Source organism: Manduca sexta, chromosome 6 (genome assembly GCF_014839805.1).
Source record: "Manduca sexta isolate Smith_Timp_Sample1 chromosome 6, JHU_Msex_v1.0, whole genome shotgun sequence".
NCBI lineage: Eukaryota > Metazoa > Arthropoda > Insecta > Lepidoptera > Sphingidae > Manduca > Manduca sexta.
In genome coordinates this window covers 9,993,794-10,021,316 of record NC_051120.1, presented here as the reverse complement: position 1 = coordinate 10,021,316, position 27,523 = coordinate 9,993,794, and the positions used below count along the sequence as shown (strand labels likewise).

The following is a 27,523-nucleotide window of genomic DNA, read 5'->3' as shown; positions in this document are numbered from 1 at the left end:
CATAGATATGTTATTTCGATTATCTCGGTGGCGTAGTTGTACTTTTCTATCTTTATTGATTAATAATATTTTACAAAGTTTTCGTACTTGTGTTTTTATAGTAGGAGTGTAGGGGGCGGTCTGCTATTTGGTATGTAGTTCGCTCCCCACGCATCGTTGTATGGTACGCTGCCTGAAGTCTCAGATTTGATCCCTTGATAGATATTGGGTTTATCATCAGTGTAAGACCGGGGTTTGGAATTTGTGCTCGATTGGCGGTTGGCTCGCCCTTTTTAATATCATGAAAAGGAATAAACACGGCGGAAAGTGAATGCATTTGTTGCGCCTCTCTATCTATTCCATCATTATTAAAAGGCAAGAGCTTGATGTCGGGTAGTTAGAGATACATTAGATACAATGTTCTTCAAAACACAACCGTGCACACACACGTCTGCTTGTTCATTCTCGCCAAGAATTTAACCAGTATTACCTACCAAGACATACTCCGTACAAACGACTTACGACCTTAAAAACCCCGATATCCGTCTATTTTTAGACTATAGCCGCTAATCCCCCGCTCATCTCATCACCGTGTGCTGGCCCCTCAACAGTGATTGGCTGGGATTTGTCTTATTAACAACGCGATGTTTAACGCGATGGTGGTCCGATCAGTAGATGTGGGCCAATGGGAAATTAAACCCTCCGATAAGCCCATCAATGAATTAACTTTACGTATTTTCATTCAACTTTTACTTTAGGAATTCAATTAAAACGAACCTTCGCGGATTATCTCGCTTTATTCGAAAATAATCCGATTACGGTAATAGTAAATATTAGCTATTAACGTAATTAATAATTGAATTATTGTAATTATTTATAACGGACTTTCTAATTTGTTTCGCGAATTTGTGTTTATATTCCGATTACGGTAATAATAAATAATAGTAGTTTATTAATTGTTATATTAGTATTATTAATTGAAATTCAAAATTCGAATGGAGCCCATTGTGCATATTCCGTTTTTAAATTAAATATACTCATTTTTATAGAAACATTCGTTTTGCCACGTAAAGTTTCAATAAATAAGAAAATATTTGTGGAAATACAATTGTTCTTTTATAATTTCGTGACTTGATTAATAGTTGAAATACATAACATGACAACTGTTAAAACCTATTATTTTGCTTTTGTATCAAAACGCAGGCGGTTTAAAAATATTCACGCATAAAAAATAAATATGACTCGTGCCAAAATATAATAAGAAACAGAATACTCTATTGTCTATTTTTTGTCCAACAATATTTACAGCCAAAAGGTGTCTCTGGACAAAGTACGTGTATAGAAATAAATTGAACTATAAAATATAATCGATTCGATACACAAAAGTTGCGTTTTGCAATTCGGTAAATATTTACATTTAAATCTTAATGTAAAAATGTTTGTTTGTTGATATTTTGTCCAGTAACTTGTAAATCGAGTAAAACCGTTATATTGAGATGTTATAAGGTCAGCTGTTTTGATATTTAATCTGTAGATCTTCAGTAATATCATTATTATTACGTTTCGTGAAATAGCGTTTGCTATCACAAAACAGTTGAAATTCTTGGTCAATTAGAATCTCGTCATTCACGAACAAGGACACAATATATTTCACGTTTACAAATATTTTGTTACGGACCATCAACCCAGAGTTTGCAGTCCCATTGCCTTACTTTATCGCTCATGAGCCTTGTGTCCAACCTATGTGTACTTAAAGCTTTAGTTAGCTACTATGACCGTCTTTAAACATAATATCTGAGCAAAATCGCCTGCAAATACTAGTCTATTTCCAGATAAACCATGTCGTTGCAACATTAGTGTTTATGCGCGTTGTCGTAGTGTCCACATCTCTTTATTACTTCACATCACAATCGGTGCGTGCGGCGCAATAAACAGCGCTCGTAAACGGGCCCGGCCGCGGCGCAACACATGTCTTTATAGTTTTTGTATCATTGTTGTAGCCAGTTGTTTGGCAATGTTTGGGATTGCGCGATATGAAAACACGTTGAGAGTGATAAACTAAGTAAGATTTATTTGCTTTAGTTTTGATTCTAGTTTCTAAACACTTACTATGATTTACGAAAAATGAGAACATAATATGGCCATAGATTTTATAATTTTCAATTAACATTTAAACAGGATAATTATGGACATGTACTCGGTTGGAAACTAAGTGAAAATGACGGTGAAGAATTCTTATAATTCAGTCAAATGCGTAAGCTAATAAATAACCGAAAAGCTATTCTAACTCCTTTTTGGTAGATCAGACACCCTTGAAAAACTTCTCGAATCATCTTCGTAGTGAACAATTCGGGGACATTCGCAATCGATACGTCGCAAATATAACCTTAATGTAGTCATGTTCTTTTACAAGTCCAATTATATATTAATAATCTAGTTTGGACGTCTACTGCACATCACACACCCCAATACTTTCCTGTGTTATCGTACTCAGCGGCGTTCAACACCAAGAACACCATTTATTTATCATTCGATTTTTAAACATGTTTATAATAATAGTTATGAGCTGTCGCTTCTGTTCCGCGTTCCTACAGTTTATCTAAAATTAGTTTACGACCTTTTTGATAATGGCTTCATAATAAAATGCTTAGTATGCATCTGTTTTGGACCGTGTGTTATCCCATATTGGTTTTATCGGGCAGGTGCCTAGTTGTGGTTTGGTGATTTGATTAGAATTTATAAATAGATGAGAGTGTCTTTTGTGATGATTTTTAATGCAGAAGCACTGTTAATGAATGTTACTATGTAATAAATTAACTGATGTAGGTATAAAGTATACAGCTAAGATATGAATGGGAAATAAGCATGGCGAAGTTTGTTTTATTTGTTGCCTCTCTACGAAACCCTTGTAAAGCATGAGCGTCGTATAATTAATATCGACCACCTGCAAAACGACTTTGGCAAATTTCAAGGATAAGCTAAAATTGTAGAACATCATAAGTTGAGTACATTGCAGTCTTCAATAAAACAGGAGATTATTCCGATGCGTCAACAAGTTGGAAGCGAGACAACTATATTTTGTGATCAAATAGTCGTATTAATTATTCCTTAGACTCGAAATATTAATAAATTTGTCACATTATTGATCTTAAATCGTTTAGGGATATAATTAGGGTTGACTGTTGCCAGTGTTTTAACTATATGAACGTAAAACAGTTTGTTTGTGTTTGTTGGCACCAAAAGTATGTACATTTTTGTTAGCAGAACCTACAAAACGCAAGTCAAACCAAAGAACCACGTAAAGGTTTCTTTGAAACCAGCGCCTGTTCTTCTTTTTAACCATTTAGACGACTAACAGGAGCTCCTAACAAGCAAAAAGCAACCTTATTAGCAATGAAACGGAAAACACCATCAATTTTAGTAGAACATTTTTCAACTGCATTCTTAGTAATACTTTAAATTTTGAATATATTTTTGCACATTATATCGAAATTTTGACAACCCTACAAAAGAGATGAAAGAGTCAACATCCCAATACAGTAAAACGGGATCCCTTCCTTAATCACCCGCAAATAGAAGGGATAACAACTTCAACAAAATATGGTTTATACAATTTCTATTCTAAAATTGATATTGCCACCGGAATGCAAGACTCCTTCAATAATGATCTCCGGCGGAGTCCGCGGTATTTGCTAAGTGGATCAGTGTCGAAGCGTAAGCGCTCATATTTCACAAACTCTCGGAGCGCTTACGATCGCTTACGAGCGCTTTCACTGAGCGTATTTAGATATTTCGCCGCGATGCGTGTTGGACGATCGGTTCATACCAGCCGTTTTCGTGATGTAATTAAAACTGAACTAAATTCTATGAATGTTATATTTTATCGAAATTCCTACTAATAAATGTTTTTAATTAAAGGTAAATCCTATAATCGCTGCTTGGGTTTCTATGAAACTTTATACACCAAGTCACAAATTATATTCAATTATAAATTGTTAAATTTAAATGGCAGAAGAGTAGGCGGAGCCTTTCATTCGTTTCATTAGATTTTAGCTATCTACTAATAAACCAACGTATTTCACAATTCGGTAAAATTTCACTAAAAAACAATCCGACAAATCCCGTAAACCACTTTAAAAAAATCGTATCGTATCTACATCGTATCGTATGAACGCAACTCCAATCACATGATATATTGTTAATCCGTATCAGCAAATTGCACACCTCTCGCCGCGCACTAATGGACGCGCGGCAAAGGTCCCGCTATTCCCGACGCTTCCCGACTGTTCCCGACCGTACCCGATCACGAGCCTGACGCGTCATTTGCCACATAAATCCAATCAATGAAAGTGGTTGTATTCCGTGTGGTTTCCCCGGGGTTTTGAAACAAGGAATTAATATAATAAATCGCTGAGGATTACAGTCTAAGGCCCTGATTTTTCATGACTGGTACATAATTAGAAGAATCAATGATATTTTCTGACGAGAGCATTATTTGTATTATTTTCCGAAGCCCATTTCGTATTCCTTTACAGTATTGACATAGCCATGGCACCTACATCAAAAACCGTTCAGCCCTATTTACGAGATGTCTTAATATGTCATAATGAGCGCATGTTTCAATAATTATGTAAGAATATAAGGATAAATGTTTTTATTTGGACAAACAAAATATAACAAGTAGGAACACATAAGTACTTAATTAAATTATTATTAGTATGTAATGTTAGTGCTTATAACTAATTTAAAACAAAACATAATTGCCAGGGGGCTCCAAACTAGGCAGTGCCTGTATCTTGGGAACCAAAATATAAATAATATAATTTAAATAATCTTGTTCTTTACTTTTTTTTTTACATTGCACTTAATTTATATATTCCGCGCGGAATCTAAACTATAAATCATAATACACGCTCTGATACTTTCCTCATTGCGTATTTCACGGGGTGTTAAGCAAGGATTTGTACATGTATCCTGTAATTGGCCTCGCGGTCCTGTAGGATAACACCCATATCCACATCCTGGTGGTAGAGTCATTTATGAGGATTGTGAGTTCCTGAATGGGGTCTGGCTTTGTATATTCTGTTACCGCACATTAATATGTAGCCAGCTCGTGGCTAGCTTGTAGATATTAAAGTATGTTTACTTGGTTTTGTGTTTTATTAAACTGAATTCATAAGATCTCTGCTGTTTCTTCTGTGAAGTCGCTATTTCCTTAGAGCCGGCGTGTAAGCAGAGCGCAGCGTAGAGAATTATAACTGTCAAATAATATTTTACCTAATTACTTATGCATACAAATCAACTACTGGGTTTATATAAGCCGAATATCTCACCGCTTTTGGGTTAGTATTGTTGCTGTTTCAGGTAGTCGTATTACTTACCATCATATTAGAGACTTAATTGTCTCAAAATTCGGTTGTATGATAAATATTTTTTTATAAAATCTCTCCCTTCTACTCCCTTTATCTGTCCCTCACGTATCCAGTCATTTTACCCTATTTTTCGTGCCTTCAATATTAAAGAACTAAAGTTCTTAGCCGTCTTTTTTCATCTTTATTTAAAGAGCTTGGTCGTTATTTCACGAGCATGTCGCTCCAATCTCCATACATCCACTTTCAAGTGTTCACTCTCTTTATTTATTTAGTACATCCAGTAATTTTTACAATATTGCTTATATTAAATAAAAGAAAAACAATATAACGAAATATAAGAGGAACACCAACTCAAGGTAGTCACAACATGCATTAATCGTGATAAAAAATAATAATTTGCAAAATAAAACTCATACTAATCGCAATTAAGAATCTCTCTCACTCACTATATCAATTTTTTTTTTTTTATTGTTTGGAATTATGAGACGAGTTTGCCGTTCGCCTGATGGTAAACATACGATCGCCCATAAACAGTAGATACACCGTCTAACACCTTGAATTACAAAGTATTGTTTGGTTTACCACAGCCCTCGCCATCCTGAGACGTAAGATGTTAAGTCTCATTATGTCCAGTAGTTACACTGGCTACAATGTCCTTCAAACCGAAACACAACAGTGACTACACACTGCTGCTTGGCGGTAGAAATAGACATTGCGGTGGTACCTACCCAAGCGGACCCTCACATATGTGAGACCTACCACCAGTAAATTACCAGTATTTTTTTATTAAGGAACGGTATAGCCCTCTTTATACCGTTCTTTCGGCGATTCTATTTGTATCGAATATTAACTCAATGGCAATAAACGTCTTGAGCAGTAAAACTGACAGTTTTACGCGGCCATCGGTGTACGTCAAGCTACTTTGTGGGCCGGCGAAGGCAACCGACGAGAGCTCTTGCCAATCGTGTTGATTTTTAGACTAATGCCATTTGGTCGTCTTTGTAACGGTCCTGCGCCCATTTCTACACCACAAAGATATATCGGCGGTTGAAAAACCTAGTTAACTTAAGCGACATTTTCTTTTCGGAAAATTTTATCTGAGTTAAAAAAAAAACATATAAAAGTGCTGATTTTAAATATATATGAAACTTAATGGAGGATAAAATGTTGTTCAAGTCAATTAGCCTTTCAACCATGGATATACAATTAAAATTTTGATTTATTGTAAAATGTAGGTTTATATTGTAACTTTACCGAGGACCTATACCTCAATCCGTGTACGGTCATTAAAATCCGAACACACGAGGCATTCTCGGCGCCAACGTTGCACATAATGTCTTGCTTATAAAAAATTCGCAAAGCTTGCTTAGTTATACCACAAATTTACTCGATCAGCTGTAGTCAAAACCTGCTATTTTGCCTCTTAATTCGGTTTAAACTAGGAACCGGTGATGTTTTTGACAGATATGTAAGCAATTCTTAACCACCTCTTAAGGCTAAACAAGTTTATAAGTAAGACTGATAGCTTATTGATGCGCACATACTAATTTAAAACAGTGCACTACGTACAACCGTTGCGATCAGGTGCACCACCTTTCACATAAACTTTAACATAATTCCCAACATTTGTAATGAACATTTACAAACCTTTAAAGGGTTCATCGCGTGCGTTAATTATTTATCCCAATCCTATCCGCAAAGGAAAAGACGAGTATGTGGTTTCATTTATTAAAGCAATGTCAAAATAACCCTGTATTATATACATATTTTAATAACACCTGTAAACGACCTATTGCTTACAAATAAAGGATTTGATTTGATTTAAAAACTCCTTGCACTCCAACCTTGATATCTAATAAATAAACGACAACATTCAGAGCATACGCAGTACATAACGTTACAAGTGTATGGGTTTATCATCCGGAGCTAACCGCGGTGTTGATTCTGTAAGGACATAAAGCATTTGCGTGCGCGGGCGCAAGATGGATTTGTGAGAAGCGGCTTTGAACGAGGACGGATTTAGATTTTGAAGATACGGGTAAATTCTATATTGTTTTATTGTCTATGTTATATTGAGTGGTGGATTGTATCTACACATAGTATATAGATGTGGTAAATTGAGGATTTTTTGGAAAAAGAATATCTGGAGTACACAAGGAACAGGTTAGTAACGGAACATAAATCTCAGGAACTACTGGTTCGGATAGAAAAAATCTTTTAGTGTTATAATTTCACGCTAAGACCAATAGGAGCGGAGCATCAATTAATAATGAAAAAACAGCGAACTGATATAAATAATCGAAAATTCAACAATTTACGACGATTTTTTTTATTTTGACAACTAATTGACAAGATAAGCAGACACCTCGTTCAATCACGATACATCAAAAATAGTATTAACATACAAACCTAAACCTTTGTTACAATAAATACCTACCTTATATTATTAAATATTAAGAGCCTGTTTCATAGCCTAGAGTAAACCCTTGGTCTGAACGTCGAGTAATTTCGGTACATATACGATTGTAAATGTCCTCCAAATCTGAATACAAAAGTGCTTACAAGCTACCTCGCGGCAAAAATAGTTAAAATACTTTACTAGAATAATTATATACCCAAAATCAGCTAGTAAATATTGATTTGCACACGTACACCTTCGCCGTTTAATTCCCGTTCAATCAAAACGAATAAAAATCCCATATCGACCGCCTGAATTCATCGCCTCCGAACTTGAGGAACCCATAAATCCAAACACGGGTCCGCTCATACGTTAGGGCATCCCATAAATCGACGAGCGACAGTTTGAAACAGGGCCCATTGTACAAATATTTGTAACGTATTAGCCGTACGTGTCGCACGGTTTTGTTAATAGTCCGCGTGATTTACTACCAGTGTGGCGGCTCGCGACATGCTCTCAGATTAGCGGTGTACGGGTTGTTATTTTGGCGCCCTTGTGTTACGACTCGTGAGCTCGGCTATCCTCATAAAACTTGATAAAGGTTAAGAAAACTTATTGTTTTAGTGACTAATAAAATTGCATCAGTTTAGGTCAAGCGCAGTGAGACAGAATTGCATATGTTTAGTTAAATGCCCGGTTAGATAATAGATCGTAGGCGATTGGAAAAGGTTATAGAGAAGATGAATAGTAGTAATAAATTGTTTATTTATTTACACGCTTTCTATACAAATATACACCGTGATTTTATAGTCGTTTTTGAACCGAAAATTTTAAAATGTGTATCAATAATAGAATTTAAAAAAATACCAATGTAATAAAATATAACATTAAAATTACGTAATGATTACGAATAATAAATGAGAATAATAATTACGCCTTTTATCCCCAAAGGGGTAGGCAGAGTCGCAACTAATGTTCACTTTGTGTATTCCAAGGATGTGATCGTAAGCGTATCGTCACATCGGACAGTCACACCCCTCGCTGATTCTGAACAGAAAAACCTAATATAATTTTGTTGGTGCCAGAGATCGAATCGTAGATCTCAACTAGGCAGTCGTACCGCAATACAACTACGCCAACGAGGCATTACTTTGAATACGTTCTATCCGTCATTGTACTCGCCAAATACTTATAAGATAACCAAATACAAAAGTCACTGTTTCAACTAAGCGCCCTAATAAATGCTCATTAAACGTACTATCTATATTGGCTGCAGGGGCGTAGCTACCGCCGTATCAGCTGTATTTTTTCTTTTTTGGTTTCGCGGAGAAAGTCCCTTATTACTACCGCCCAGCCTTCGTGGGGGGTGAGCGGTTATGCTGGGGTAACCGTGCCTTACGGCCCGGCGTTGAGCCGCCCGGGTTTGATGACGACCTTCGGGCGACCGCCGGGCCGAGTCCGTAACCCTGTGTACAACTAACCTACGCACGGCCTACCAGCTAAAACTCCGCGGTGGCCCTCTTCGGCGTATTAGGAACGGCTGCGGGCTTCCTCTGACGGAGTTGTCTAAGTCTTCGTCCCCGGCCGCCCCTGCGCGGTGCCGCCCCGCGGCCCGTCTACGTATCAGCTGTATCAATGATACAGGGCCCTTAAGGTTTAGGGGCCCCTCTTGGCCCATACCTACATTAAACTAAGCGGGCGCCCAAAAGGTCGCACTGGCCTGAAAGGCTTCAACAAATTTTGATATAAAGCCCCTCTGGCAAGCTACGCTACTGATTGGCTGTATTATACTCGAAGATTAAACAGCTAATGAAGTTTTGTGTTACATGAATATTTTTACACAACTTAAGTAAATCTTCAATGTTTAGAGGTTCAAGTAACAAGCGAAGAGTTAGATTGCCGTTGCATATTTTTTTAGAGACACGGCAACATCCCCCTCTGCACCTGATGTTAAGCAGAGTGAGGTCGAATAGAATGTCGACCGATGAGAGATGATTACCCCTCAGCAGTCAACACAACAGCCGTGTAGGCAGACCCCCCACGAGACGGACCGACGACCTGGTGAGGGTCGCCGGAGTCCGATGGATTAGGGGGGCCCAGAACCGGTCCCTGCGGCGCTCAATGGGGGAGGCCTATGTCCAGCTGTGGACGATTCAAGGGCCGAAATGATGATGATGAGTCAACACAATTATACCGCCTGTTGGAACCACACCAACACTTACTTTAACTACCACTTACCATCAGGTGCAGTTGGGTCACTTTGCCTAACGCATATAAAAAAAGATTGAGCACCTTTTGATAATGAAGCAGTGTCAAGATATGAACCATACAAAAGAAAACATTCCCCGTCCGAGAATCTCAATTACACTACAGACGCCATTATTCTGCAAAACAATATCCTACAACCGTGAGATTTTATAAAAGATATTAGAAAGTAACATAAACCCACAGAGAAACATCGTAATCACCCGGCGCGTCCTGGCGCGTGATAAAAAGCGAGTGTCCATTACTGGGTAGCAGTGTTGCCAACATTAGCTAAATAAAACAGTAAATAAATAAAACTGTTCTTAGCAGACCAGTTGAAAACCTTTTTACTTTAAACGCGTTTTTTTGCAGATAAATAACATTAAAAAAAATGCTAATAGCAATTGACAATCTTTTCCACTTTGAGAAAGATTTTATAGACGTAGATAAGAAAGCTTATCAACAGTGTTTTTATTGGAGACGATTCATTACAGTATAAGGCGTAATAGAACTGCTAATGGTGTTAAATAGAAAGTAACGACGAATAAAAAAAACAATGACATCGAAAAAGCAGTACTGTGTACATACTATTCTCGGACAAAACTTTTAGATAAGAAAAATAATACCTAGCCTTTTAATTACTTTTCTTACATGTTGTGTAAAATTTGAGATAAATCTGTTATTGGACATCATTTTGATAATCTATTTCGATTTAAATAATTAATTATTGTTGGCACCAAAACTTTGGTGAAGATATTGCAATATTCATAATAAATGTATACACCTTAAATATTTCGTTTACAAAATTTGAAAATAGTATTTCAATACCGTAAGGTTGGCATCACTGCGGCCGAGTGTCCATTACTGGCCATCATGTTCCGTAAATAAACGCTATTTATTAGCATCCGACACAGAAATTACACCTTTAAATATTGTTCGTAATGACTACCTGTTTTAATAGAATTATTGTGATAGGTCCGTGCCGGTACCATTTGCTCCAAATTCGAATAGTTTACGTTAGTTTAGTATCGTTATACGAAATAATTATTAATTTGGATTTTTCTATACCATATGCTTATTTTGGTATCATTATACGGGATAATTGTTATTTTTTATTACAAGTATGCAATGTGATTATTCAGGGTAAATTTGTATATCTCTTATTCAATAAATAATAAGCCGTTGAAATAATCTAGAAAAACTAGAAAGACCATATTAAATACTTTTTTAATTAGTTTTAGTTTAGGGAAAATATAAATCACATTAGCTAAGCCGCGACCATAAACTAGTTTTGTATAATTAATTAATCACTGAAGTAATAGGTTGTAAAAATTATGAATGCCTTTTATAGCGCGAAGATTGTTAATCATGTTAGTTTTTTGCGCAATTGATTTTGCGAGATGCGTTCAAATCTAGATTGGTAAGCCAAATAAAGTTCGAATGGTGGTTATATCTAAATTAGGTGTTCTGTGTATTTATAAATTTATTATCAATACTTGATAGAAGCCATTGTTACGTATGCGCGAGTCTAGACTCGCAGTCTTATACTTGCAAGGTACAGTGACTCCACTGCACCTGATGGTAAGTGGAGTGAGGTCCAATAGAATGTCGACTGACGAGCGATGATTACCCCTCGACAGTCGACACAATTATACCGGCCTGCTGGAACCTGATATACTCAGGCTGTACCCGGAACGGGACACACTTACATGGGCCACTATGGCGGGCTTTAACACCTTGTGTACGGTAGTTGCTATCCGGGCGGATATAAAATATATCCTACCTGTGTCTATCTAACTTTGTCTAGCTAAATGATTGTCATTTCTCATTCACACATGTCAAACAACTCGTGTATCAACACACGATCGAGAACAATAAGTAAGGGTGCGCAGACGCAGCATGTGTGATTTAACACCACACCAACATTCATATATAACGTGAAAGTCATGGAATGTGACCGTCTAACAGCGTCGTGTTCAAATTAAACAGTTAAATTAACCTCTTATTTTAATCTAAATCAATTTGTGTTGCGCCATGGCGATTGGCAAGCAATCATCTGCTCGGACGCGTTTTAACATGCCAATACGTCGAAACGGACTGTTTGGACGTTTTGTTTTATTGTATAACTAGTTTCCACAGCCGAGTTGGTTTGTGTTGAAATCGTATGTTTGAACAAATATTTGGTTGGGAAATCTATTAAGTGGTCGTTGTAAAACGACTTTATGAAGAATCTGTAAGGTTTAAATTCATTTGTATCTGCAAATGTTTCCTTTTCTGTTTTATCGGATCGATCTGATATTGAATATGATGGATTAAAATATTGAAAATTATAGCGTAAGGAAAATACAATTTTACGACATGTGGTAAAATGTGGTACTCATTTTTGGACTGTTAACTTTAATATGAAAATGCAAAGTCACACCCCCAAACCAGGATTTTAGTATTTCCTGATCAAGCTATACATGCTATGCTATATAATACGAATTGATCCAAACTTCTTCACAAGCATGATTATTCATGATCTGTTTCATAAGATTCAAGTAAATTCAATTTGACAGTTATCATATTCAACAACTAATTTAGGTACTAACATTTTACTACAATTTATTTTGGTAGTATAATTTCAAGTGACTTTTGTATTTGGTCGGCTTATACACTTACTTAGAAGTTATGAAACAGGCCCTTAGTTTATTAACGTTATGCTAACCATTTGTAAACTTAATAGCAATGTTAAAGGTTTGCGTATGAGTGTTCCGTCAGGCGTCATGCAACGGAAGTGCGGCGCAAGCGACGCTGGGCTTTCACTGTCAGAGCGGATGATACAGGAAGCCTGACCTCAAACTGATTGGATTCTTTAGATTTGACTGCCTCATTGGTGTAATGAAAGGGCAGTTGAAAGCATTATAAATACTGAATACAAAGAATTCAAAGATTATATAGAGCGGACATTGGCAAGATTGTCATACAAAAATGTTGTGCTCGTGCCGTTGCTACTCAATTCACTGTGAAATAACAAAACATTAATGTAAATTAATTCATATTTTTTCTATTTCGTGATGTGCACCTTTTTAATGCGGATATTAGCATATTTTGTGTAAATATGTTATATTTGTATTAATATTTAAAGACGCTATGACATCTTGTTACACGGACATTTTAAATAATACAATAACTTATTACGAATTATTGGTAATAACTTTTGGAGCAATAATTAGGCCCTCATGCCCGATCTATAACTAACTATATAGTTCAATGTCTTTGACTGAATATAGTTTTTAGACATAATATTATATTCATATAATTAAAACGTAATAATCTTCCCTTATAATATTACATTAATACATAAAGATTCTATGATTTTTAAAGTTTTTATTGACATTGGTGGCATGGTAAAAGTATCAGCCAACCAAACCCACAGGGTCTAAATATAAAAAATCTTATGACATTTTCCCAAAAGGTCGCCTTTTAGAATGTCCTTTGCATCCACCCTCATCTGACGCTACATACATCAAATTGATCACCGATTTTATTACCAATAAAAACTTTGAATAATTTACGAACTTTAAACAAAAACGCGCCGACAAAAGATGTGTATGTACGTTTGTTTACCCCATTGTGGAGGATTTATAACTCCTTTTAGGGGCGGTTCGGGGTGGTTTTATTTATGGCTATATTTGTCTCAAAATGGCTATTAAAGAGGATGAGACGCAGCCAAGTTTGTCCCTCTACGCTGATTTATTGATAAGATAATGAAATTTGTATCTTTAATGTACCAAAACTACCAATAAAATGAGGTTTTCTGACGACTGCGTATTAGAATATTCTTTGTTGCTTGCGGGAGCGCTAGACCGTACACTGATCACTCCTCTGTGATAAGAAACAGTTCATACGTTCAGTATTTAGTTTATCCGTTTACCGAATTTTATTCAAATCCGTTCTGTTTATAAATATCAAATTATATTAATTCTCGCGTTTCTAACACATATCTATACATATTATGAAACAAAGTCCTCTTTTCTATCTCTCTGTATGTTATCGATTTTCTCAAAATTTACTGAACGGATTTTTGTGAAATTTGCTATAGAGATAGTTGAACACCCTGGGAAGGTTATAGGTTACTTTCTATAGCGGGACTTTTCTCCGGGAGAACCCCCTTCCCGATGGCAAAGCTGCGAGCAAAAGCTAGTATTGAATAAATCAGCGTCCATTTAAAATAAAATGCATCAGTGTGATGTATTTCTTGATCCCGAAATAACAACGACGGTTTAAAATAACCCTGTCGGCTAGCGAAACGCTTCCCTTTTGCTATTCTTTCCGTGGTTTACGCCAAATATATCTAGTTTAGATGAGTGTTCCGGGTGTCTAGTGGCTGACAGTTCGTGGTGTATTTCTGGATTATTATTCTTCATATCGGGATGGATTTAGGTGACCGTGGGTCAGGGGAATCTATATTATAATATGTATATCCATATTATGTATGTTTACGTATTCATATAAAATTATTGGACAATAATTTCGTTGACGGTACATTTGTATGTAATGATGAATCCAGTAATGTAAGTTGAAAGTATATTAAAAAAATATGGGCAGTCGTTTAAAACGTTTTCTTGTGCAGCAGAGGATAAGATATTGAAACTATATAATGTAATTATAGATTCTCTTACAGACAATTTCAATACAAGATCCTAATGTCAATCTTCAATCCGATCTCGAGAATTGACCAATTAAAATAAGTCATGTCTTAATTCGGATCGGTCCACTTTTTAAAACAAAAGCGATTGGATTAGTTTATTAAAATCGACGGTTAATCCATTATCTCAAAAATCAATTCTGTGCTATAATGTCTCAAACTTTTCACTTAATTTATAAAATAATAACCAAAATAATATTGTTTAGCACTAACCAAAGCACAAACCAAATTTTGAATATGGTATGGTATATGCAGAGGCATATAAATGCATTGCGCTCGTCATCCAAAATTACATGTTTTTTTTATACGAGTAAAGCAGTGACCCCACTGTATCGAGTCCAAGTGGAGTGGGTCCAATAGAATTTCGACTGATGAGAGATGATTTCCCCTCGGCAGTCGATAGTATGCCGGCCTGTTGGAACCGGATATACACAGGCTGATTCCAAAACGCAACACACTTACGAGAGCCACTATGGCGGATTTTAACACCTTGTGTACAATGGTCGCTATCCGGCTGGTTATAAAATATATCATACCACCAGTAACTACACCTTAAGTATCATAATACCCAGTAAATTGCTGTTTACCAGGAAAATAAAACACCTCGCCGTGTTGCGGTAAAATGTGGGAATAACAAAAGTGGCGCCTCAAAGCAGGTGTACACGAAAATAAAATGTTTATCAGTGCTTAGCGGCAATAATAGACATTGCAGTGATATTTACCATAGGCGTTTATAGAGAGGGGCGGACAGGCTGTGCTCAGACCAAAATTGCTTTGGGTTTACCCACAGTATTTGGACGCTACTACTACTACTACGACTACTGAATAATTATAAAAAAAATCTAGTCTCGGGCACCCTGCCCTGCTGAAAATGACTAGTTACGACCATGATTCCTATCTAGCCTGGTTAGTTTACATACTTAGTTTCCCATGTCTTCATATTGCGATTTCATGTTAGTAACAATAATCAAATTATAGTTTTCAGTTGCGTCAATAGATGGCGCCACGACAATAATAGATCGCGCTATGGTTTACACGACGCCGCGCGTATAAGTAAAACTACTTGGTGTTCATTGTTATGTCCCAGTAATTACACTGGTTATTAGTTTTTGTGAGTGCTTCGCATACTTACCGTATGTATGTAAGTGCTTTGTTATAGAATTAAATTTTTATTAGTTTCCTTTAATTGCTTTTACCTAGAGTTGGGTAGGACATGACTTAAAAAAGAGTTTGTAAGAGTAGCCTCTTTTTAGCATTGAGCCGGTACAACGTCCTACTTCAAATGAGGCGAGGCGTAGTGAGGCTCGGCGCTTCAATGCATATCTTACAGTATTTTGTAATGTTAACCCTCAAAATATTTCCCTCTCGCTCGCGACTCGAAACGCAGTAATGTAATGTCCATTGTAAAATAACGTCCTACTGTAATTTGTAGCATGCGGTTCTCTACCTCACTGTCCTCGTCCTACAGTTTACCAGAGACGGAGAATAAGTAACGCGACTGCCGCGTCATAAAATTTGAAGTAGTACAATATATAATTTTGAGTCACTCTTACATTTTGACGTCATGTCCCGGACAAATGTACCGCCTCTTGTATGTCCTACTCAACATTACTTTTACCTTTATCGAACAATCAGTTGACCTTGACTCTTTCTTTTAATTAATATAGTGAAAATAAAAAATATATACCATATGTTTTACGTAAAATTTATATAACATGGAAAACAAACTTTTCAACCATGTTAGAACGTAGTTGATACCTCTTACTAACCACCATATTCTGTATACGATCCTAACCGCTTTTTCAATTTATTTAAAAATGGACCAATCAGAACAGTCTTTTTGACATATTTACAAATGAGCTATTTTGAAGATTTTTTTTAATGCTTAGTGCTTACAAATTAATTATTTTGATTGGTTTAGTCTCGGAATCGGATTGAAGATTGAAATTGGGATCATTTATTGAAAACGGGTTTAAATGAAGACATCATAAATAATATACCATACCATAAAAAAATCATGTTACACATTTGTAAAGGTTTATTAAAGCAATAAGAAGTTATTTATAAGAAAGTATTAATTTTTAAATTAATTTATGCCATAAATTTACAAAACGTCATTTTTTAACGCCATCTGGCAGAATGTATCGGAACTCATAAATTATATTACCATCCTATGTTCTGTACCTACATTCAATGCAAATAAAATATTATGATTACGAGTTACCTTTGCTAGGTACAATTTCGTATTTAACAATGTTGCATACATCAAGACGAGATAAATATCAATGCTATTGTCGACAGCCTGACGAGCTGGCCAAGTCTGTGAAGCTAACGTCGCGCGAGAGGCGGTTCATCAAGTTCGCGAGTGTGGAGTACGGCGGCCAGCTGTACATGACCCCTCAGGACTTCCTCGAGTCAGTAGTGGAGCAGGAGCCACGGCGTAAGTATATCACACTTCGACGTCATCATGTACAGCAGTCTTTCTCAACGTGACCGATGACACCCCCTTGTTTCCCGGAGGTTTTCAGGGCGGCGCGGGGAGGGGGTGGTCGAGAGCTTGGTGAAATATAAATAAATTATAATCCTCATATGACTAATGACAGACTATGCATGTTTTAAACTAAAGTCATTTCAGAGGCGCTAGAATATAATTAATAACATTGCTTGACTGGAGTTCTTCCTTCCATGGAAGAACGCAACCATCATTTCCTCTACAGTGACGATTGCTTATACGTCGCTATAGAATATTAAGGTTAAAATGAGAGCGTAGAAGCCTTATTTTGAGACTAAGTTTTGAGTTTTTTCATCTACTTTTGTGGCTAACTACATAATCTGGAGAAGTAGCTTTCTCATGAAAAAATAAATAATTAATCTAGTATAACATATGAATCACAAACTTCACGATTTGTCATTGCAGCCCGGCTGAAGCGCAGGATCCTGACGTCCAAAGAAATAGAATACCTGCGGGACCACACGCCGCAGCTGAAGAAAGGGTCGCCGCAGATGTTCAGGAACATGAGGGACAAAGGTAACAAAGAATAGGGATACACTGGACGTATAAGGAGGGACACAGTTGAGCTATAAATTATTTTAGACTTATAAAATAATTCTTGATTATAATCGGCAATAGCCTCGTAGTGGAACGGACTGCCGAGACGAATGTCCGCAGGTTTAAAACCAAGGGCACACACATCTAACTTTTCTAAAATATGTGTATTATTTGTGAATTACCGCTTGCTTTAACGGTGAAGGAAAATATCATGAGGAAACTTGCAAACTTGGCAAATTCTATATAGGAATTTCGAAGGTGTTTGAAGTCTACCAATCCGCACTAGGCCAGCGTGGTGGACTAAGGCCTAATCCCTCTCAGTAGTAGAGGAGGCCCGTGCTCAGCAGTGGGCAAGTATATAATACAGGGCGGATGTTTTTATTATTATTACTAGCTTCCGCTCGCAGCTTCGCCCGCGTGGATTTCGGACTTCAAAAATAGAGGAGGTGCTCAATTTGTCGGGATGTTTTTTTAATGTATGGTGGTATGCAGGTGGTCCGATTGTCCGGTCAGTGTCTGATGATGGGATCCTGGTGAAATCGAAGGAAGCTTATAGCATGATTCAGTATTCACGCATGATGGCTTATTATTAGCGTATTTCATGTATAACTTTGGTGTTTCTATACCGATTTCTATGATTCTTTTTTATGGAATATTTAATAATGTTAACTTTTTTAATTAGGGATGACTGAGAGTGTTATAAACGTAAGAGTAGACAAATATAATGAGAAAGTGAAACTGCTAAGCTATCGGGAGTTACACGTGTTATTGTGAGTCAACCATAAAAGATAGACATATGCTGTCGTGGGATATTTTTTACATAATTTTAAGGAGAACATTTCCGTCATACATGATTTCTGCGTAGTTTTAACCATTAAGGTTGCACACGCGACGGAAGCTTAAAAATGGAGTAACTTCTCCCGTTTTCCCAACATTTCCCTTCACTGCTCTGCTCCTATTAATTGTAGCGTGATGAAAAGTATACTATAACCAGCACAGGAGTATGACAAATAATTGTACCAAGTTTCGTTAAAATCCGTCGAGTTGTTTTTGTTTCTATAACGGTTATACAGACAGACAGACAGACAAAAATTTTACTAATTGCATTTTTGGCATCAGTATCGATCCCTAATCACCCCCTGATAGTTATTTTGGAAATATATTTCATGTACAGAATTGACCTCTCTACAGATTTATTATAAGAATAGATTAATATAAAGTTTTTTGTTGTGTTTGTGTTAGCATCTTGGGCAGTCCGCAGTAGTGACGATCAACAATCAAAATTTGCTTAAATCTTGGTAAGATTTTATAAATAATTAATAAATCTCTGGTTTCCAGGAATTATTTCGTACACGGAATACCTGTTTCTTCTCTCTATTCTAACGAGTAAGTATGATTACAATGCAAACCAATATTTTTGAAAATTAATAACAAACGCATGAAAGTCATTGTACTCAATGTCTTTCGCAAGCCTTGGAACGTACGCATAGATCTATTTGTATCATATTCCCGAGTCAAGGATTTTCAGGGAATTAAAGGAATTTCTACATATTTTTTTGGATTTTTTATCAAATTATTTTATAGTATGCTTTATTGGATATCGGAGGGGGGGACGAGGTTCCGCTATTTGATACGTAGCTACTTAACCCCACCCCCCTCTACTTTCCCCTTGGCCCTGATATGAAAAGTGTGCTCAGACAGCTTATAGCCATTTTAAAAAGTCTTAATTGATAAAATTACACCTGGGAAACGAATTAAGTGAATGCTGTAACAAACTCGCATTATGGCCCGTTGTTTCATAACAGAAGCGTCAGAAACGTGGAGATGCGCTGTAACTTTAGCCGCGCATCGCTAACAAGTTTATTAGTTTCGCTAATGGTTTTCCTTCATAAACGTAAATTTGCAATACTCGAACGCTGGCCCTAAAATTAATGTGTCGGTCGTTACGTATGTTTAGCATTCTGAGTATAATGTATGGTGAAAGGCACGAGTAAATGAATCATCTAAAAGTTAAGAGATATTGTGGAAATATTTTATTGGTGATAAATAATGTCATTTTAAAACACACACTCCTTTTATCTCCGAAGGAGTAAGCACAACTGATGCACTCAGTTTTTGCCGTGCTAGTACGTCTCATGATGTGATAGGGGCGAGTGTAACACCATATACCATACACCGGGCACTAATAACAGACTCTTTGCTACAATAATATACAAAATAGAAAAATCCAATATCACTGCCTGACCATCGAATCCGAGACGTCAGCATTGCAGTCGTACCGTAATTCAACTATGCCACCGAGGCATTCGAGGTACTATAAAAATTATTTAGGGAGCAAACGAGCATACGGTTCATCTGATGGTAAATGATAACCGCCGCCCATGAACATCATACCAGGCTTAAAGATTGCCGGCCATTTAAGTATGAATACGCTCTTTTCTGATGGTCACAAGGTCGTATTTGTCCTGGCTTTTGTACGGACACGTCAAACCCCCACTGCACCTGATGGTAAGTGACGAGACGATGACGACGATGACGAGAGATTACCTGCACCTGATGGTAAGTGACGAGACGATGACGACGATGACGAGAGATTACCTGCACCTGATGGTAAGTGACGAGACGATGACGACGATGACGAGAGATTACCTGCACCTGATGGTAAGTGACGAGACGATGACGACGATGACGAGAGATTACCTGCACCTGATGGTAAGTGACGAGACGATGACGACGATGACGAGAGATTACCTGCACCTGATGGTAAGTGAAGTGGAGTTTAATAGAATGTCGACTGACGAGAGATTACCCCTCAAGGCATAATAGATGACAGTCGACAGTCATACCGGCCTGTTGGAACCGAATATACACAGGCTGATCCCGGAACGCGACACACTTACGTAGGCCACTATGGCGGGTTTTAACACCTTGTGTACGATGGTCGCTATCCGGGCGGATATAAAATATATCCTACCACCTAGTAATTGTATCTGTAATGTAACTTTTGTTTTTTTAATATTCGTATTCATTTCCAGAGCCCGCTTCCGGCTTCAGGATCGCCTTCAACATGTTCGACACCGATGGAAACCAAAGAGTTGATAAAAACGAATTTCTAGTCGTAAGTACATTCTTTATTATCATTAATATGACGAGCTCTGGGAGGAGTCTTATGACTGCCTTGTTCCCTGAGGTTTTTTGACATTAAGAAAAACGCGTCTTGTTCTTCCGGGAGTCTTTTAAAAGAGTCGTAATCTTTGTATTTGTTTCTTTCCTTTTTGTTCGTATTCTAATTAGTATTAAGTACGTGTTAATATTTTTGAAAGACTAGGTGGTGTTTACGGCATATAAGGTGTTAATATCCTTTCGCGCTAAAAAAAAGAATCCTTAATGACTGTAGCGAATCATAACGCCATCAGTAATACGCCAGCGACATCTAGTTAATAAATTGGATCTAAATCAGCAAATTGCCGGGATAATAAGCAGCGTATAAACCCGGAATATGATCTATCCGTGTGTGAAATTTCATCCAAATCTGTTCAGCGGTTACGGAGTTTACTTCATACAAACATCTATACAATCAGAAACAATCCCCTTTATGTTTGTAAGATTTATAGCGTTTCTTGCTGACAATTATTAAAAATTTATTAGAAATAACGGATGCACTAGCGGACCATTTGCGGACTCTTTTGGTTTCTATGTTGAGTTTAAATCATACTAGCTTTTGCCTGCGAGTCCGCTCGCGAGAAAAAGGTTTTCCAGGATAAAAGTAACCTATAGCAATCTGAAGTAATGTAGCTTCTTATTAGTGATTTTTTTTAAAATCGTTTTAATACCTCCTGACACTAACGCTTCCAAACAAACAAACTCTTCAGCTTTATAATATTAGTAAAGATTATAATTTCACAATAAATTAATTAAAGAAATACATTCGCTTAGCGCTCGTCACTTAAAAACACACAATGTAATAGTGCAAGGCACGAGCTGGAACTATCGTCGTGTGCGCTAGACTAGTAACCAAACCACGCATGTTGCTGCTAAAGGATACGAAATATACACACGTTATGTTAATATAATATACAGGGTGGAATTTTTGAACCGCATCTGGAGAGTAAGTAGTCTAATTACTGGAGATAGCAAATTTAATCAAAGGAACATTGCTTTTTTTTTAAAAAGAAGCGAAGAAAAAAACAGAATCACGGCTGAACAAATGTGGTTGCCCTAGAACCTCTGCCTACCCCTTCGAGGGTAAAGGCGTGATGTGTGTTTGTACGTTTGTATATTAATAAGTGTACAGCGAAAAGTATGTTATTTTCAAAAAAAAATCCGCTTCTGAAAATTCTTTTAGTGAGATGCAGTGTTTTCCCTAACGTATCTCTAAATGCAATAAGCTGTTTTTTATCCGGTGATCAAGAAAATTAAATGAATACAAAATAGTTGCTCGCAAGGCACAATAGATGCCAGTTTTATCGGTATTAGAAAATTTATAAATCTATTCAGTATGTCCTTCGACCAAACTGTTAGTTTTAGTAAAAATTCAAATAGATCTTGGATAAGAGGCGTAAGTACACCCGTTAAAGCCCCTAGCAATCATGTAATGGGGAAAATGAGGCAAACTTTTGTTTTACGTCACAGTACGGCATTTTTTTTATTGCAAAAGCTATCTGTAAAATAGCCTGGACATGAAGACTTCAAGGCAGGTCGGTCTTCTTCCTCATAGGTGTGGACGCCTGAAGCCGGAAGCTTGGAACATTTCGTCTTCTGTCTTAGACCTTAGTGCTTTTGTATTAGAACAAACTTAGTACCTAACATCCTAGACGAACTAAATTTATAACCAAAATGCACTCAAATGTGACGATTTTATACGACAAGAAACCAAGGATATTATTATTATTTATATTTTTATCTTTATTTTGTACTATTTTTTTATTTATTTATTTTATTTCTATACAATTTTTGTTTTTTAGTTTTGTTATTTTTCTTTTTTGGTTTTTTTGCGGCACAAATCTAGATCCAACGCCTGCTGGGTGGCACATTCAAGGAGCGTAAAAATTTGGACCCCAAAAGTGAAGAGGCTGTGAGTTGATAATCAAAGATTTTGAGGGGATATACATACATCTTATACCATTGTATGAGTTGAAATATCGACAAGAAAATATATGTATTAAAAAATATATATTCATGAAAAAGGGTAGTCCTATGTATTAAATAACGTTCTAAATTGCTGTCGAAATTTCAACTTATTGAATGAGATTCTATTCGTGACGTTACATTTTTGAATCTTTTTTTTTTTATTTTCTTCCTTTTTTTGTTGTAACTTGCAAAATATGAATTAACTTTAAGGACCAGTTTGTAAATATCTTTTGAACTTTTTAGACCATTTTAACTAAATAGGTACAATGCCAATCCCAATTCAATAATTGGTGTTATTGGGAACGTATCCTACTAATATTACTAAATTGTCAGCCAAGTGGAACTTTCAAGATACAAAATGAGACCCATAACCATTTTTATGAATTACCAAACTATAAAATATATTTATTCTCATTACCAGTGGCGTACCGTGGGTTTTTGTCGCTCAGGGTGAATCCAATTTTTTTATATCCAGAGACAAAAAAAAGTCATTTCCATAAAACAAAAAAAACGCACGCGAACGCTGCATTGCGTTAAAATATATTATTTGTAAGGACGAAGTTTTAATTTTAAAAACTCCTATTTTACACATTTTGCGCCCAACCTACGCTACGCTACTGCTCGTTATTAATGTTAATTATGTACCCAAAAAACATAGCAACGGATATACGTGTATATGTTCTGTTTATTTTGGCTTTTTTCGGTCATCAAACCAGTGTTTTTCAATGTTTACATATTTTTTTAATTATTTTAATTGCGATTTAAAAGAAACCATTGAAAAACATTGTTCCAAAATGCTTCAAAATTTGCAAAAAAACATATTTTGCTTCATATACACTATATAAGTAAATAGTATGTAAATAATGTTTATTTGTGTGTGTGCACACGTGCTCACGACCTTCCATTGTAGCTGCTTTCATTAGTGTCCACAAGCGCCATCAGGAACAGGATCGGTCAAACTGGAAAAGTCCCTAAGCCATCAACAGTAAGTTGATATTGCGTTGCGTCTTGTGTCGCCTACGTCCATTGGATTTGAGTCGTGTTTTAATATTATAATTATTGTGAATTGTTCGCTACTGCTTAATGTTGTTTTGTTTTTTCAGTGATTTACCAAAAGTTTTTTGTGATGTTTATGAATTATTTATGCATCATTTTTCATAAAGTTGTTAAATTACAGGATCATAGTGAATTTTAGAATAATTTGTAACTTAACACATGCAGGAGTACCTACATACCTACTTGTTAAAAATTTTAACTTATTGGTATTTTATACGATTATAGAAAAAAAGGATTTTTTTTTATTTATAAAATGATTAATGTTTATATAGCTCATTTTTACGAAATTTTTGTGTTAATTTTCACTAATAATAATATTTTTTATGCATTTCTTACTGTCTAATTTTGGCTTATTAAATTAATGTCTGCAAAATTGTGATAAAAATATATTTGTAATGTGATTTTTTTACATAATTCTATTCTCTTTTAAAAATTTAATTTTCGCTATATAAAATCTGCTTTAATAAAAAAATACTTCAATATGTCTCTGTATTTTTATATTAATATTTTATTATAAAGTCCGTAAAAATCAACCTCAAAATAAACATACAATTTTTGACCAAAAATCTCGAGGTAATAGCATCATGTGTTTTTAGATGGAGAAGATCTTCAGCTACGCGTGGAAAGGGAAGCGGGGCATGACAGACGATAAAGAGGAGGGCAAAGACGGGAAACCACACGACACGTACGTCAACGACGACCAGGGACTGCAGAGGAGGCACAATGTGGATACCTTTCTGCAGGTATTTACTAAAATAAAATGACTAGTATCGGATTGCGTCGGCTTGAGGGCCGTTCAAGTATTACGTACCGCAATTTTTTAAGATTTTTTAGCTACCCATGTAACGCGCCGTAACATTTTCCCGTACACCCCCGCCCACTCCTCCAAAAGTTACGTAACTATAAAGTGACTTTTTTTTTCTTATTACAATTATGTCACGCAAAGTACCGGAAAGTCGCTAAAATACCTTTGTTATTGTTTTAAAATAAAAAAAACAATGTTACGTAACGCGTTGTACAAAGCCTCCCTGCCGCCCCTGTAACGCATCGTATCGTTTTAGGAGACCCCTCCAAATTATGTTACGTAATACTTGAACGGCCCCTTGGCAGTTGCTAAGGATGTTGTTAAACCTCGTCTAATTCTGCCGTGACAATCGAGACCATAGTAAGTCAAATACAGACAATTTTTTATTACTGATTTGGAATATACGTTTAACGAACTTTCTTCCCATCTACGTTTCATAAATCTGGGTAAATTATAAATGAAGTTTCTTGTTTGATAAAGAGCAGTAAGAGCGATAAGATCTAGTTGGCCATGTAATAGAGCAGAACCGTCTGTTTTGACTTACTGCTTTATCAATTACCAATATATTGTTGTATTGCTTTCCATATTTCGTTTCTTGAAATTTTGGTAATGCACCCATGATTTTTCTAATAATATCTTCATGGGGATGTGACCTAGTATCACATGCATAACGCACTAAAATATTAAATACTAAAACCCATGGTTAATGACCATCATTAAGGCATTAAGTTTCTAACTTTTGTTTTAAAAAACTACAATATAATGAAAAAATTTAAGTTAATTATTTTAATTTTGACTTTCTTTCTATGTTTTTAAGAAGTAAGTAATAATTACAGGATTTTACCTTCGTTTCTGTCCATCTTTGCAGGTCCATTTCTTCGGCAAGAAGGGCACGAACGACCTGAAGTTCGAGGGGTTCAAGCAGTTCATGGAGAACTTGCAGACCGAGGTGTTGGAGCTGGAGTTCCACGAGTTCTCAAAAGGTAGACGATAACTCTAGTCCTATAGTACCAAAGATCACTTTAACTCTATGGGGGCTTGCTTTCGTTTACCATGTCCATAATAGGTAGTGTTACTGAACATTATGATTACTCTAAGGGTGTGAACATTTGAGTATCAATCAGTAGATCCGCTTGGTATTGTTTTTACCACCTTGGTTATCGACTGAGAGTAATGGCGTAACAAAAGGATGGCATGACAGGCAATTCCATTGGCTTCATGCTTCAAGGGGCCAATATAGTTTACTAAGTCTACAGCATTGATTTAAAAAAAGGTCACCGAATAATCTACATAAGTTAAAGATTCTTGATATTAGAATCCCTCCTAATATAAAACCTCCATCTATATAGATTAGGGCTTAATAAAATCATCAACCCTCTCCCTTCCTCCAATTAGATTAACAGACCACAGGGCCTTATCGAGTAGTTACGCTACGAACTGAGAGTTTTATTATTATTAAGTAAACTTCCCAAACGATTTTTAACATATTACGTTTTTGTTATTACTTCTAATTTCAAGAAGCTATGCGTTAATGAGCATAGTCCAGCTATGCCATATACAAATTTCTTCTCCAAGGTCACGAGACGATCTCGGAAGTAGACTTCGCGAAGATCCTGCTCCGCTACACGTATCTCGACACGGACGAGTACGACATGTACCTGGACCGACTGCTGGACCGCGTGAAGGACGAGCGAGGCATCACATTCGACGAATTCAAAACCTTCTGCCAGTTCCTCAACAACCTTGAGGACTTCACTATAGCTATGAGGATGTATACGCTCGCCGATCATCCTATATCTAAAGGTTAGATTGATTTATGAAAACGTTGATAAATGTATATAGTATATAGTAATAAATCTAAATTAGTAATCGAAGCGAAGACTGCCTGGAGGCGTAATTGGACTGCACGTGCGGTACGGCAGCGCTCTGTGGTCCTGGGTTCGAATCCCAGGTTGGACAAAGTGATATTTAGATTTTTCTTCTCAGTATCAGCCCGGAGTCTGGAATTTGTGCCCCATATATGTGCCCTCTCTTTCTCTCTATCACATCATGGAACGGAAACACACTTGGCGAAAAGTGGGTAACATCCTCTACATATCCTTCCGGGGATAAATGCGTGCTGACATGTGCGGGTAGTAATCGAAGCATATATAAAATTAAAAATACTTATTTATTTAACTAATCGAAATTTAGAGACATCAAACTATATGAAGCTTGCTGTACGCATTCAAAATATTTGTTATTAATAATATTATTATAAATTTAAAATATATACAAATAGGTAAGTGTATATATAAAATATGTTTCCAGACGAGTTCCACCGCGCTGTGAAGATCTGCACGGGCATATCTCAGTCCGAACACCTCGTCACCACGGTGTTCGCGATCTTCGACGCGGACGGCGACGGCCTGCTCAGCTACAAGGAGTTCATCGCTATCATGAAGGACAGACTTCACAGGGGATTCAAGGTAAATTGCTAGACTTACTGATAAGAGATCTTTCATTAATCAAGTTTTTGTGACTTTTGACACCCCTCCCCACCCCCCTGGTGATATGTTGTGAGGTTTAGACCCTCTCTAACCAAAATCAAGTGTATTTTTTTGATATAAATTATATTGAAATTTTTACATTAAAACGCGCGATCAATTAAAAATAAATACACGTGATATCTAATTACCATCCTTGTGATGTTTCGTTATTTTATTTTCGAACCTCCCTCCGAGCCCCACGTGATTAATGGAAGACCCCTAATGTAGTATCAACCTACGGCAATTTGTTTTGTAGTAAACTGTGGATAAAG

The 27,523-nt window shown here is 36.5% G+C and overlaps 1 protein-coding gene across 3 annotated transcripts in view; it reads left to right on the top strand.

The window, feature by feature from the left end:
- Window positions 1–27,523, top strand: part of LOC115440498 (calcium uptake protein 3, mitochondrial) — a 110,413-nt gene that overhangs the window by 80,204 nt on the left and 2,686 nt on the right. Inside the window, exons 2-11 of one of the 3 annotated variants that reach the window (XM_030164832.2) lie at window positions 16,985–17,123; window positions 17,601–17,711; window positions 19,071–19,118; window positions 20,768–20,850; window positions 22,741–22,806; window positions 23,773–23,847; window positions 24,515–24,661; window positions 25,592–25,706; window positions 26,299–26,526; window positions 27,034–27,191. In XM_030164832.2, the coding sequence (XP_030020692.1) occupies window positions 16,985–17,123; window positions 17,601–17,711; window positions 19,071–19,118; window positions 20,768–20,850; window positions 22,741–22,806; window positions 23,773–23,847; window positions 24,515–24,661; window positions 25,592–25,706; window positions 26,299–26,526; window positions 27,034–27,191 (1,170 nt within the window). The remainder of the gene's footprint in view (window positions 1–16,984; window positions 17,124–17,600; window positions 17,712–19,070; window positions 19,119–20,767; window positions 20,851–22,740; window positions 22,807–23,772; window positions 23,848–24,514; window positions 24,662–25,591; window positions 25,707–26,298; window positions 26,527–27,033; window positions 27,192–27,523) is intronic. The other 2 variants (XM_030164833.2, XM_030164835.2) reach the window with 2 other exon arrangements.